This window comes from Balaenoptera musculus, chromosome 11 (genome assembly GCF_009873245.2).
Source record: "Balaenoptera musculus isolate JJ_BM4_2016_0621 chromosome 11, mBalMus1.pri.v3, whole genome shotgun sequence".
Lineage (NCBI taxonomy): Eukaryota > Metazoa > Chordata > Mammalia > Artiodactyla > Balaenopteridae > Balaenoptera > Balaenoptera musculus.
The window spans coordinates 49,946,449-49,960,921 of NC_045795.1; the positions used below are offsets into that span (position 1 = coordinate 49,946,449).

Here is a 14,473-nt window from a genome sequence, read left to right on the forward strand (position 1 = left end):
TTTTTGATTAAGGAATCATTATTTAGTGTGGCTCTATGCAACCATGATTTAAAAGTTCTAACTATGGGCAAAATGCTTTCCTCATCATTTGACTGCTACAGGGTCTTCTGATGGCAAGGCTTCTTGGTGACACATTGAGGTAAATTCCTCAGCCCTCATCCAAATGTGCTCTGTGTTTTTTCTTTGGGTTCTTACTGTGGCTTTATATAGCTGAGTGCAGCTCTACTCAAGCCATGTAGAAGATGGGTATGCCCTACAGTCCATCTGCAAGAAGCCCTTTTGCTAAAGCCAATAAGACTTTTGTGTTCTTATTGCCTCCGTAGGGTGTTGTTGCTGATACCTCTCCCCAGACAGTGGCACCTTCATCCCAGGACACAAGTGGTCAGCAGCAGCAGATAGCAGTGGACACATCCAACGAGCATGCATCTGCATATTCTTACCAACAGTCTAAGTAAGTTCAAGCCATACTAAACTCTTTCCCTCCAGGTCAGCCATCTGGACATTACTCTCTTATGTGGCATCTGCTATCTTTTGCTGCAGTACAGACCGTCCCTAACTCAGTGACAAACATATATTTAGTTCATTATTCTGTGGGTTAGAATTTGGGCTGACTTCAGGTGAATGGTTCTTCTGATATTGACTGGACTTGCTTGAGCATCTGGGCATAGCTGCTGGGCATCTTCACAGTTCTGCTTCTGGGCGTTAGTTGTCTGATGGTTGAGTGGTGGACACCAATGAGCCATGTATTGCTGACCCTCTAGCAGGCTTATTCCCGTGGAAGTCTCAGAATTCAGAGAACAGCAAGAGAGGATGCCCAAATGACCAGCATTTTTTCAATTCTGTTTATGACTCATTTGCTATTGTCCCATAGGTCAATCGCAAGTCATGTGTCCAAGCCCAGAGTTAATGTAGGAATTCACTACCAAAATGCTTGGATACAGAGAGGGGCATCATAGACATTGTTACCAAAAAAAATTCTACCACACATATTTTTTGAAAAACTCCAATATTCACACTTGAAACTGGATAGTGTGCCTGCATTTTGGTCTCAGTGACTTCATTCTTAAATGAAGACAGTAACACTCCCCTGGCAAGGGTGCTTCAAACTCACCCAGTAAAACAGTTTATGAAAAAGAGTATTGTTAAATATAAAACAACATGGAGTACGGCCTTATTCAGGAATTAAGTGGCAAAGCAAAAATCAGGGAATAAGAATTACTACTGAAAAATCCTTAAATCACTTAGAGAGCAAAGTTCAGTTAGCTTTGTGTTGAGTAATTATGGAGATTAAAATTTGAAAGGTTTTGATTGAAACCAAAGGAATTAACAAAAGTTCAGTCTATACACAGATGTTTTGTCATGCTAACTATTTTACTTTATAGGTAACAGTCAAAGCCCTGGTGAATAGAAAATTCCCAAAAGACTCTTCCTGTTTGCAGACTGCTGTTCCATTTCTTGATCATCAGTTTTCTTTCATCTCAATACACATTTAGAGATTTGTTTGTCGTTGAAAGATTAATAATGGTAATGCAGTCTTCAGTATGTGCTTTAACTTCTAAAGTCAGTCCTCCAAATTAAATATGCTAGAACATGACTTAACCTTACAAATACAAGGTATTATTATTACTATTATTATTATCATTACTACTACTACTACTATCATTATTACTATTACACAATAACTTTCAGGAAATATCTGTAGTGAATAAGGCATTTTTGGTTTTTGTTTGTAAGTTTTTTAATTTTTATTTTATATTGGAGTGTGGTTGATTAAAAATGTGTTAGTTTCAGGTGTACAGCAAAATGATTCACTTATACATATACATGTATCTATTCTTTTTTCAAATTCTTTTCCATTTAGGTTATTATAGAATATTGAGCAGAGTTCCCTGGTGCTATACAGTAGGTCCTTGTTTGTTCCTATTTTAAATATAATAGTGTGTATATGTCAATCCCAAACCCCCAATTTAACCCTGCCCCCCCACTTTTCCCCTTTGGTAACCATAGGTTTGTTTTCTAAGTCTGTGAGTCTGTTTCTGTTTTGTAAATAAGTTCATTTGTATCATTTGTATCATTTTTTAGATTCCACATATAAGCCATATCATATGATATTTGTCTTTCTCTGTCTTACTTCACTTAGTATGATATTCTCTAGGTCCATCCATGTTGCTGCAATTATTTCATTCTCTTTAATGGCTGAGTAATATTCTGTTGTATATATGTACATCGTCTTCTTAAATCATTCATCTGTTTATGGACATTTAGGTTGCTTCCATGTCTTGGCTATTGGAAATAGTGCTGCAATGAACACTGGGGTGCATGTATCATTTTGAACCATATATCTCCAGATATATGCTCAGGACTGGGATTGCTGGATCGCTATTAGTTTTTTAAGGAACTTCCATATTGCTTTCCATAGTGGCTTTAGCAATTTACATTCCCACCAACAGTGTAGGAGGGTTCCCTTTTTCTCCACACCTTCTCCAGCATTTATTGTTAGTAGACTTTTGATGATGGCCATTCTGACTGGTGTGAGGTGATATCTCATTGTAGTTTTGATTTGCATTTCTCTAATAATTAGTGATGTTGAGCATCTTTTATTCTTTGGAGAAACGTGTATTTAGGTCTTCTGCACATTTTTTGATTGGGTTTTCTTTTTATATTGAGTTGCATGAGCTGTTTTTATATTTTCTAGATAAATCCCTTATCAGTTGCATCATTTGCAAATATTTTCTCCCATTGTGTGGATTATCTTTTCATTTTGTTTATGGTTTCCTTTGCTGTGCAAAAGCTTTTGAGTTTAATTGGGTCCCATTTGCTTACATTTATTTTTATTTCCATTACTCTAGGAGACAGATCAAAAAAGATATTGATGCAATTTATGTCAGAGAGTGTTCTTCCTATGTCTTCCTCTAAGAGTTTTATAGTATACAGTCTTATATTTGGGTCTTTACTCAATTTTGAATTTATTTTTGTATATGGTGTTAAAGAATGTTCTATTTTATTCTTTTACATGTAGCTGTCCAGTTTCCCCAGCACCAGTTACTGAAGAGACTGTCTTTTCTCCATTGTATAGTCTTGCCTCCTTTGTTGTAGATTGACCATAGCTGCCTGGGTTTCTATATTTCTCTTTTTGTGCCAGTACCATACTGTTTTGATGACTTGTAGCTTTGTATTGATAGCATAGTCTGAAGCCAGGGAGGCTGATTCCTCCAGCTTCATTTTTCTTTCTCAAGATTGCTTTGGCTATTCAAAGTCTTTTGTGTCTCATACAAATTTTAAGATTTTTTTGTTCTACTTCTGTAAAAAATGCCATTGGTAGCTTGATAAGGATTTCACTGAATCTGTAGATTGCCTTGGGTAGTATAGTCATTTTGACAATATTGATTCTTCCAGTCCAAGAACATGGTATATCTTTCCATCTGTTTGTGTCATCTTTGATTTCTTTCATCAGCATCTTATAGTCTGAGTACAGGTCTTTTGACTCCTTAGTTAAGTTTATTCCTAGGTATTTTATTCTTTAGGATGTGGTGGTAAATGGAATTGTTTCCTTAATTTCTCTTTCTGATCTTTTATTGTTAATGTATAGGAATGCAACAGATTTCTGTGTATTAATTTTGTAGCCTGCAACTTTACCAAATTCATTGATGAGCTCTAGAAGTTTCCTGTTAACATCGTTGGGATTTTCTATGTATTGGATCATGTCATCTGCAAACAGTGATAGTTTTACTACTTCTTTTCTAATTTAGATTCCTTTTATTTCTTTTACTTCTATGATTTCTGTGGCTAGAACTTGCAAAACTATGTTGAAAAAAAGTGGCAAGAGTGGACATTCTTGTCTTGTTCCTGATCTTAATGGTGAAAAGCTGAAAGTATTTCCTCTGAGTATGATGTTAACTGTAGGTTTGTCATATATGGCATTTATTATGATGATGTATGTTCCCTCTAGCCCCACTTTCTGGAGAGTTTTTATCATAAATGTGTGTTGAATTTTGTCAAAAGTTTTTCTGCATCTATTGAGATGATCATATGGTTTTTACTCTCCAGTTTGTTAATGTGCTGTATCACATTGATTGATTTGCATATACTGAAGAATCCTTGCATCCCTAGGATAAATCCCACTTGATCATGGTGTATGATCCATTTAATGTGTTGTTGGATTCTGTTTTCTAGTATTTTGTTGAGGATTTTTGCATCTATGTTCATCAGTGATATTGGCCTGTAATTTTCTTTTTTTGTGATATTGTTTTTTGGTTTTGGTATCAGGGTGATGGTGGCCTTGTAGAATGAACTTGAGAGTGTTCCTTCCTCTGTCATTTTTGGAATAGTTTCAGAAGGATAGGTATTAAGTCTTCTATATATGTTTAATAGAATTCATTTGTGAAGCTGTCTCGTCCTGGGCTTTTGTTTGTTGGAAGATTTTTAATCACAGTTTCAATTTCAGTACTTGTAATTGACCTGTTCATATTTTCAATTTCTTCCTGATTCTATCTTGGGAGATTTTACCTTTCTAAGAATTTGTCCATTTCTTCTAGGTCGTTCATTTTATTGGCATATAGTTGCTCATAGTTGTCTCTTATGATCCTTTGTATTTCTGTGGTGTCCACTTTAATTTCTCCCTTTTCATTTCTAATATTATTGATTTGAGCCCTCTTCTATTTTTTCTTAATGAGTCTGGCAAAAGGTTTTCAATTTTGTTTATCTTTTCAAAGAACTAGCTTTAAGTTTCATTGATCTTTTCTATTGTTTTCTTCATCTCTATTATTTCATTTATTTCTGCTCTGATCTTTATGATTTCTTTCCTTCTACTAACTTTGGGTTTCATTTGTTCTTTTACTCTAGTTGCTTTAGGTGTAAGGTTAGGTTGTTTATTTGAGATATTTCTTGTTTCTTGAGGTAAGATTGTATTGCTATAAACATCCCTCTTAGAACTGCTTTTGCTCTGTCCCATAGTTTTTGGATCAACATGTTTTCATTGTCACTTGTCTCTAGGTATTTTTTGATTGCCTCTTTGACTTCTTCAGTGATCCATTGGTTGTTTAGTAGCATATTGTTTAGCCTCTACATGTTTGTGTTTTTTTACAGTTTTGACTGTAATTTATTTATAATCTCATAGTGTTGTGGTTGGAAAAGATGCCTGATATGATTTCAATTTTCTTAAATTTACCGAGGTTTGATCTGTGGCCCAAGATGTGATCTATCCTGGAGAATGTTCTATGTGGAGTTGAGAAGAAAGTGTATTCTGCTTCTTTTGGATGGACTGCCTTATAAATATCAATTTAGTCCATCTGGTCTAATGTGTCGTTTAAGGCTTGTGTTTCCTTATTGATTTTCTGTCTGTATGATGTGTCCATTGGTGTAAGTGGGGTGTTAAAATCCCCCACTATTATTGTGTTACTGTTGACTTCCCCTTTTATGGCTGTTAGCATTTGCCTTATACATGAGGTGCTCCTATGTTGGGTGCATATATATTTATAATTGTTATATCTTCTTCTTGGATTGATCCCTTGATCATTATGTAGTGTCCTTCTTTGTCTCTTGTAACAGTCTTTGTATTAAAGTCTATTTTTTCTGATATGAGTATTTCTACTCCAGGTTTCTTTTGATTTCCATTTGCATGGAATATCTTTTTCCATCCCCTCACTTTCAGTCTGTATGTGTCCCTAGTCCAAAGTGGGTCTCCTGTAGACAGCATATATATGTGTCTTGTTTCTGTATTCATTCAGCCAGTCTATGTCTTTTGTTTGGAGCATTTAATCCATTTACATTTAAGGTAATTATCAGTATTTATAGTCCTATTGCCATTGTCCTAACAGTTTTGGATCTGTTTTTGTCAGTCTTCTTCCCTTCCTCTTTTGTTCTCTTGTGATTTGATGACTCTAGTGTTGTGTTTGGGGTACTTTTTCTTTTGTGTGTGTGTATCTATTGTAGTTTTTTGGTTTGCAGCTCCCATGAGGTTTTGATATAGGAGTCTATATATAAACAAGATTATTTTAAGTTGCTGGTCTTTTCATTTCAAATGCAATTCCCATTTCCTACATTTATACTCTTCTCACAGTTGCTGGTTTTGATATCATATTTGTTTGTGGCTGATTTCCTACTGTTACTTTATGTTTGCCTTTACCAGTGAGCTTTCCCATTTGTGATTTTCTTGTTTCTAGCTGTGACCTCTTTTTTTTCCTCCCATGTAGAGAAGTTCCTTTAGCATTTGTTGTAAGGCTGGTTTGGTGGCACTGAATTCTTTTAGCTTTTGCTTGTCTGTAATGCTTTGGATTTCTCCATTGATTCTGAACAAGAGCCTTGCTGGGTAGAATATTCGTGGTTGTAGGTATTTCCCTTTCATAATTGTAAATATATAATGCCACTCCCTTTTGGCCTGCAGAGTTTCTGATGAAAAATCAGCTGATAGCCTTATGAGGATTCCCTTTTATGTTATTTGTTGTTTTCCCTTGTTGCTTTTAAAATTTTTTCTTTGTCTTTAATTTTTGTTAGTTTGATTACTATGTGTCTCAGTGTGTTCCACCTTGGGTTTATCCTGTATCAGACTCTGCACTTCCTGGACTTGGTTGACTGTTTCCTTTCCTGTGTTGGGGAAATTTTCGGCTATAGTATCTTCAAATATTTTCTCAGGCCCTTTCCCTTTTTCTTCTTCTGTGAATGTTGGTGCATTTAACATTGTCCCAGAGGTCTCTCTCTGAGACTTTCAGCATTGCTTTTCATTCTTTTTTCTTTTTTTAAATAAATAAATTTATTTATTTATTTATTTTTGGCTGCATTGGGTCTTCGTTGCTCTGCGCGGGCTTTCTCTAGTTGCAGAGAGTGGGGGCTACTGTTCGTTGCAGTGCATGGGCTTCTCATTGTGGTGCCTTCTCTTGTTGCAGAGCATGGGCTCTAGGCATGCAGGCTCAGTAGTTGTGGCTCACAGGCTCTAGAGCACAGGCTCAGTAGTTGTGGTGCACGGGCTTAGTTGCTCTGTGGCATGTGGGATCTTCCCAGACCAGGGCTCGAACCCATGTTCCCTGAATTGACAGGCAGATTCTTAACCACTACACCATGAGGGAAGTCCCCATTTTTTTTTTCTTTCTTTATTCTGTTCTGTGACATTGATTTCCACCACTCTGTCTTCCAGTTCACTTATCTGTTCTTCTGCCTCAGTTATTCTGCTATTGATTCCTTCTAGCGTATTTTTTCATTTCAGTTATTATGTTGTTCATCTCTGTTTTTTTCTTTATTCTTTAAATCTTCTATCTCTGTTGAAAATTTTTTGTATCTTCTTGGTCTATACCTCCATTCTTCTTCTGAGGTTTTGGATCATTTACTATCATTACTCTGAATACTTTTTTCAGGGAGATTGCCTATCTCCTCTTCATTCAGTTGTTCTTGTGGGTTCTTCTTCTCTTGTTCCTTTGTTTGCAACATATTTCTCTGTCATCTCATTTGTCTAACTGTTTGTGTATGTGGTCTCCTTCCCACAGGCTGCAGGATCACAGTTCCTCTTGCTTCTGGTGTCTGCCCCCCTGGTGGGTGAAGTTGGTCCAGGGGTTTGTGTAGGCATCCTGGTGGGAGGGGACTGCTGCCTGCCCTCAGGTGGGTAGAGCTGGCACTTGTCCCTCTGCTGGGCAGAGCCGTGTCAAGGGCTGTGTTTTGAGGTGGCTGTGAGCTCAGTATGTCTTTAGTCAGCCTGTCTTCTGATGGGTGGGGCTATGTTCCTATCTTGTTGGTTGTTTGGCCTGAGGATTTACAGCACTGGAGCCTGCAGGCTATTGGGTGAAGCCAGGTCTTTGTGGCATAATGGGGACTTCCCAGAGAGCGCACGCTGATCAGTATTACCTGGGACCTCTGCTACTGGTGCTCCCACAGTGAGCTACAGCTGACCTGGCCTCCCCAGAAGACCCTCCTAGACCCCTAGGTAGGTCTATCCCAGGTTCCAATGGAGCTACTGCTTTGTACTGGGTTCCAGTGCATGTGGGATCTTGTATGCCTTCCAGGAGTGGAATTTCTGTTTCCCCCAGCCTTGCAGAACTCCTGCACTCAAGCCCCACTGGGTGCCAAGGCTAAATGCTCTGGGGGTTCTTCCTCCAGACACCAGACGCTCAGACTGTCTTGGAGGGCTATTTTTATGTGGGAATGTCCCTGCGTAGCCTGCAGTGGTTTAATATTTTTTGGTGCAAGAGCTGTTTTTATTATAGATGTCTGCCACCTCCTTTCTCAGTGTATGCTGGTAGTTATCCCCTTGATATAGGAGATGTGATTGGTGTTGTGGTGACCAGAGCCTGCCCTGCATATTTAGTGGGGACTCCCCTTTGCTCTGTGGTTGTCACTGCCCTGTTTGGATCGCGGTCTGCTCCCTAGTTGTTGGAATAGAGGCCCCAGATCTGTTTCTTAGCTGTGTTTCTGATCTGTGGTGTGAGGTAGGCAGGATTGGAGCATTCCCACTGGGAGAGAAGCCACTGAGTATTCCTCCTCTGGAACTGTTCACCTGTGAGTGTGCTCTGTTTTGTCACCTCTCACCCGTTGTGGGAGCCCTCAGATTACACTGTTATTGGCACTGCTGTCAGCTCCACCTTAACCTTAGGTATGCCAGCAGTTGGCCCTGGTGTCTCTCAGGCATTGTTTTCACCAAGCCACCAGCACAGATCCACTGAAGTCAGGTCCCATGATTGCAGTAATCATGGATCTGGACATGCTATGGGCACTATGGAAGCATCTCAGACTCTGGCCTTGCCCAACCCCCGCATGTACCTGCCCACAAAGTCCACAGCTGCTAAAGCTTGACCCATCTTGGCTGTGGGAGCACTCATTGTCGGATCAGATGTTCTGCAGGTTCTGAGTTTACAAAGCCAGTCGCAGGGTGTAAATCCACAGTTTGTGCAGCTGTGAGGAGAGATTTCAGCTCTTCTCCCATCTCTCATGGCCCCTGGGGCTCAACTATGGTTTCAGCCCCACCTCTGTGTGTCGGCCACCCACAGGCATCTGCTCCTGAAGCTTCCCTGGAGCACACAAACCTACCCTGGCAGGAGGGGGTGGAGTAGGCGGCAGCCAGGAGCGTGAGAGCCTACCCCAGCGGGAGCCCTTCCTAGTGCCTGGGGGGGCAGGGGCTGGTGCATGGGGAGAGAGGCTGCATAGGTGGCCTGCCCTTTGCACATCACTCAACAATGGCACTTCGCTTCTGTGGCAATCTGGGCTTTCTCCACGAGCATTCTCCATTGTGGAGCTCCTCACTCCTCCCATCACCTCAGACTGTCTTCTCACAGCCAACAGCAGTCCTTTCCACAGGTCTGCTCTCCAAACCCAACATTCCAGCACCCTGCCCCTGTATGCACCAATGGACACACCTCTCAGGCTTGGGCATGCAGGGCTGTGGCATGGACCATCTGTGTAGGTCTCACTCTGTCCAGCCTGCCACAGACCAGTTGCTGCACTCTCTTTCGAGCCCCCAAAGCTCCCCTCTGTCCCAGCTGATCTCCCCACCGGTAAGGGGGCTTCCCTGGACGTGGGAAATTCTCCTCTCCTTCAGCTCCCCCCAAGGGGCACAGGTCCCATCCCACTTCTCCTCTTCCTTTTCCCTTCTTCTTTCTTTCATCCTACTCTGTTATGTGGGGATCTTTCTGGTCCTCTTAGTTGTCTGAAGTCCTCTGCTAGTGTTCAGCAGGTGCTCTGTGAGAACTGTTCCATTTGTAGATGTATTCTTAATGCATCTGTGGGGAGAGTTGAACTCCACGTCCTCTTACTCCTCCACCATCTTGACTCCCCCTGTAATTTAATTTAAAATACCTTTAGTATAGCTATAAATAGACATTATGATATTAAATGTATGTGTGATGGGTTAAACTACTTTTCAGGGGCACTCAGTGACCCTAATCAGAATTTCACACCCCACAGGAGGTCAGCTCTCATTTAATGAGAAGGCCAGAGGTTTGTACAAGTATTTTAAACTATCCATATTTCAATTAGCATAATGATTGTTAGAAATGAGTTGCCTGATGAAAGCAGTGCCATGTTAATTAGCATAATGAAACTGGAAATGAGCTCCCATTTGTGTAATTTGGAGTATTCAAGATAGCATGAATTGGCTAAAGTATTTTAGAGATACTCTCCACTCTACACAGGAAAGATAGAATAAGACTGTAGGGAAACTTGTAGCCTATAACTTTAGGGATGTTGCTTGTGGCTTATTCTCAAAACAAGACTGTTGTAAAGTAGATTTCTCTATAAGGGAAACGTAGTCCCATCTCTAGAAAATGGTCAGGATACAAACCCCCTTCCTTGCAACTGTCCAGAACCTCCTCTTCTCCCTGCCTGATTAAGTCAGCTTCAGCTGCCTCCACTTGTAAGCCCACGGTGAGATGCTCTCTTCTTTCTCAGGGTTGTCCCCACCTTTCATGGTCACTGTATAATGTGACAGGGATGGGGGTCTCTGCCTGACCCAGAGGGAGCATCTCTGCCTCTGATAGATTCTAGCAAGAGTGTCCCCATCCACCTTTACACCTAGACCCAGTTTCACTTGCAGTACCCAGAATCATGCCAGGATCTATGCTAGGACACATACCCCTGCCCTCAAGGATTTTCAGTCTAATATGGGAAACTGAGGCTGGAGTGTGGTTAACTAGGCGGGAAAGTTGTAGGAGAACAGACCAGCTTTTATAGAGCCTTTGGTCCTTGGATTCTTAGCTTTGTGTAGACTAAGTATTCTCACTTTTATTCTAGGGGAGCTGCAAAACCTTTGGAGGGCTTGAAGAGAAGGAATGATGGGATTTGATTTACCTTAGATGACTCCAGCCTCAGGTTCCCACCTCCAGATTTTTGAGCTTCCTGTTTCCTCTACCTAGAATGCTTTTCCTCTAAGTCTTTCCAAGATTAGCTTATAATTATCTTTCACATCCAGACCTACATGAGAGACCTTCCCTGATACCAAGTCTTAGGTATTTATCCAGCCACTTTCTATCAATCACAGAATATACTTAAATATTCTATTTTGAGATTCTTTTTCTTTTTGATTGCTGATTGATCCATTGATTGTATGTCTACTCCTTGTGGGAAGTAAAATCCAAGAGAGTAGGGGAGGCATCTGCCTCTTTCATTGGTCTTTCCTTAGCATCTGGAATACTGCCTTTCTCATAGTAGGCACTCAAGTCAATAATTGCTGATTGGATGAATAAAGGTGTCACTTTCATTTATCCAGACATCATTAAACTGTTAACAAGGACGGTCTTGAATCACTTATTTCCTCATTATGCTTTGAAACAACCAAAATCAGTTTCACCTACTCACAAAGCCTTGACAGACGCTTCTGGACACACAGTATCTCTCATCTCCTACCAGTGTCTTTCACTGTGTTCCCACATAGCTAATCTCTGTTCCCTTCTCATATATTATTAACTAACAACTCACTGAGCATATTTAAAAAATTCCAATCTGCTTGGAAGAGAGTGCCAGAGACTACCATATGATCATCTGATGGGATTCACATAGGCTTTTAGCTAAATTTAAAAAAACAAAAAACAGAGGAGGTGGAGACAAGATGGTGAAATAGAAGGACGTGAGCTCACTTCTTACAAAAACACCAAAATCATAACTAACTGCTGAACAACCATCAACAAAAAAATGCTGGAACCTACCAGAAAAGTTATCCTACATCCGAAGACAAAGAAGAAGCCACAATGAGATGGTAGGAGGGGTGCAATCGTGACAAAATCGAATCCCATACAGCCAGGTGGGCAAGCCACAAACTGGAAAATAATTATACCACAGAAGTTCTCCCACAGGAGTGAAAGTTCAGAGCCCCACGTCAGGCTCACCACCCTGGGAGTCTGACAATGGGAAGAGGAGCCCCCAGAGAATCATCTGGCTTTGAAGGCCAATGGGGTTTGCAGGAATTCCACAGGACTGGGGGGAAAAGAAAGAAACTCTCCTCTAGGAAGCCACACACAACATCTCATGTTCATTAGGACCCAGGGAAAAAATGCAATGGCTTCATAAGAACCTGGGGCAGACCTACCTGCAGGTATTGGAGGGTCTCCTGCAGAGGCAGGGGATGGCTGTAGCTCACTGTGGGGACAAGACACTGGTGGTGGCAGTTCTGGTGAGTACTCATTGGCGTGAGTCCTCCAGGAGGCTGCCGTTTTCTCACCAAGACCTGGCCCCTCCCAACAGCCCGTAGGTTCCAGTTCTGGGACACCTCAGGCAGAACAACCAAAAGGCCAGGAACACAGCCCCACCCATCAGCAGACAGGCTATTTAAAGTCTTCCTGAGCACACAGCAGCCAGCTAAACACACCCCCAGACAAGGCCCTGCCCACCAGAGGGACAAGATCCAGCTCCATCCACCAGTGGAGATCATAAGAGACTACTACAAGCAACTATATGCCAATAATATGGACAACCTAGAAGAAATGGACAAATTCGTAGAAAGGTACAACCTTCCAAGACTGAAACAGGAAGAAATAGAAAATATGAACAGACCAATCAGAAGCACTGAAAATGAAACTATGATTTAAAAACTCCCAACAAACAAAAGTCCAGGACCAGACAGCTTCACAGGCAAATTCTATCAGAAATTTAGAGAAGCGGTAACAACTATCCTTCTGAAACTCTTCCAAAAATTTCAGAGCAAGGAACACTCCTACACTTATTTTACAAGGCCACAATCACCCTGATACCAAAATCAGACAAGGATACCACAAAAAAGAAAATTACAGGCCAATAGCACTGATGAACATAGATGCAAAAATCTGCAACAAAATACTAGCAGATGAAATCCAGCAACACAGTAAAAGGATCATACACCCTGATCAAGTGGGATTTATCCCAGGGATGCAAGTATTCTTCAGTATATGCAAATCAATCAATGTGATACACCACATTAACAAATTGAAGAATAAAAACCATATGATCATCTCAATAGATGGAGAAAAAGCTTTTAACAAAGTTCAATACACATTTATGATTAAAAACTCTCCAGAAAGTGGTCCTAGAAGGACCCTACCTCAACAAAATAAAGGCCATATATGACAAACCCATAGCTAACATCATGCTTAATGGTGAAAAACTGAAAGCATTTCCTGTAAGATCAGGAACAAGACAAGAATGTCCACTCTCGCCACTTTTATTCAACAGAGTTTTGGAAGTTCTAGCCCCGGCTATCACAGAAGAAAAAGAAATAAAAGGAATCCAAATTGGAAAAGAAGTAGTAAAACTGTCACTGTTTGCAGATAACATGATACTATACATAGAAAATCCTAAACATGTTAACAGAAAACTACTAGAGCTCATCAATGAATTTGGTAAAGTTGCTTGATACAAAATAAATGCACAGAAATCTGTTGCATTCCTATACACTAACAATGAAAGATCAGAAAGAGAAATTAAGGAAACAATTCCACTTACCATCACATGAAAAAAATAAAATATCTAGGAAGAAACCCATCAAAGAAGGCGAAAGACCTCTTCTCAGAAAACTATAAGAGGTTGGGACTTCCCTGGTGGCACAGTGGTTAAGAATCTGCCTGCCAATGCAGGGGACACGATTCAATCCCTGGTCTGGGAAGATCCCACAGGCCATGGAGCAACTACGCCCATGCGCCACAACTATTGAGCCTGTGCTCTAGAGCCTGTGAGCCACAACTACTGAGCCCACGTGCCACAACTACTGAAGCCCGCGCACCTAGAGCCCGTGCTCTGCAACTAGAGAAGCCACCACAATGAGAAGCCCAAGAACTGCCACAAAGAGTAGCCCCTGCTCGCTGCAACTAGAGAAAGCCTGCACACAGCAACAAAGACCCAACACAGCCAAAAATACATAAATAAATAAATAAATTTATAAAAAAGAAAACTATAAGATGTTGATGAAAGAAATCTAAGATAACACAAACAGATGGAAAGATAAACCATATTTTTGGATTGGAAGAATCAATATTGTCAAAATGACTATACTACCCAAAGCAATCTACAGATTCTATGCAATACCTATCAAGTTACCAATGGCATTTTTCACAGAATTAGAACAAAAAAATCTTAAAGTTTGTATGAGACACAAAAGACCCTGAATAGCCAAAGCAATCTTGATAAAGAAAAATGGAGCCAGAGGAACAGGCTCCCTGACTTCAGACTATACTACAAAGCTACAGTTATCAAAACAGTATGGTACTAACACAAAAACAGAAATACAGATCAACAGAACAGGATAAAGAGTGCAGAGATAAACCCACATACCTATGGTCAACTAATCTATGACAAAGGATGCAAGAATATACCGTGGAGAAAAGACAGTCTCTTCAGTAACTGGTGCTGGGAAAACTGGACAGCAACATGTAAGAGAATGAAATTAGAACACTCTCTGACACCATACACACACAAAAAATGTATTAAAGACCTAAATGTAAAGCTGGATGGTATAAAACTCTTAGAGGAAAACATAGGAAGAACACTCTCTGACATAATTTGCAGCAATATCTTTTTTGATCCACCTCCTAGG

At 40.4% G+C, this 14,473-nt stretch overlaps 1 protein-coding gene across 10 annotated transcripts in view; it reads left to right on the plus strand.

The window, feature by feature from the left end:
* RBMS3 (RNA binding motif single stranded interacting protein 3) overlaps window positions 1-14,473 on the plus strand; it is a 713,376-nt gene that overhangs the window by 687,335 nt on the left and 11,568 nt on the right. For 4 of the 10 annotated variants that reach the window (XM_036869065.1, XM_036869069.1, XM_036869067.1 and 1 more), the window contains one exon: window positions 324-455. In XM_036869065.1, the coding sequence (XP_036724960.1) occupies window positions 324-455 (132 nt within the window). Of the gene's footprint in view, window positions 1-323; window positions 456-10,707; window positions 10,877-14,473 lie in introns of those variants that run through there. The other 6 variants (XM_036869062.1, XM_036869068.1, XM_036869063.1 and 3 more) reach the window with 3 other exon arrangements.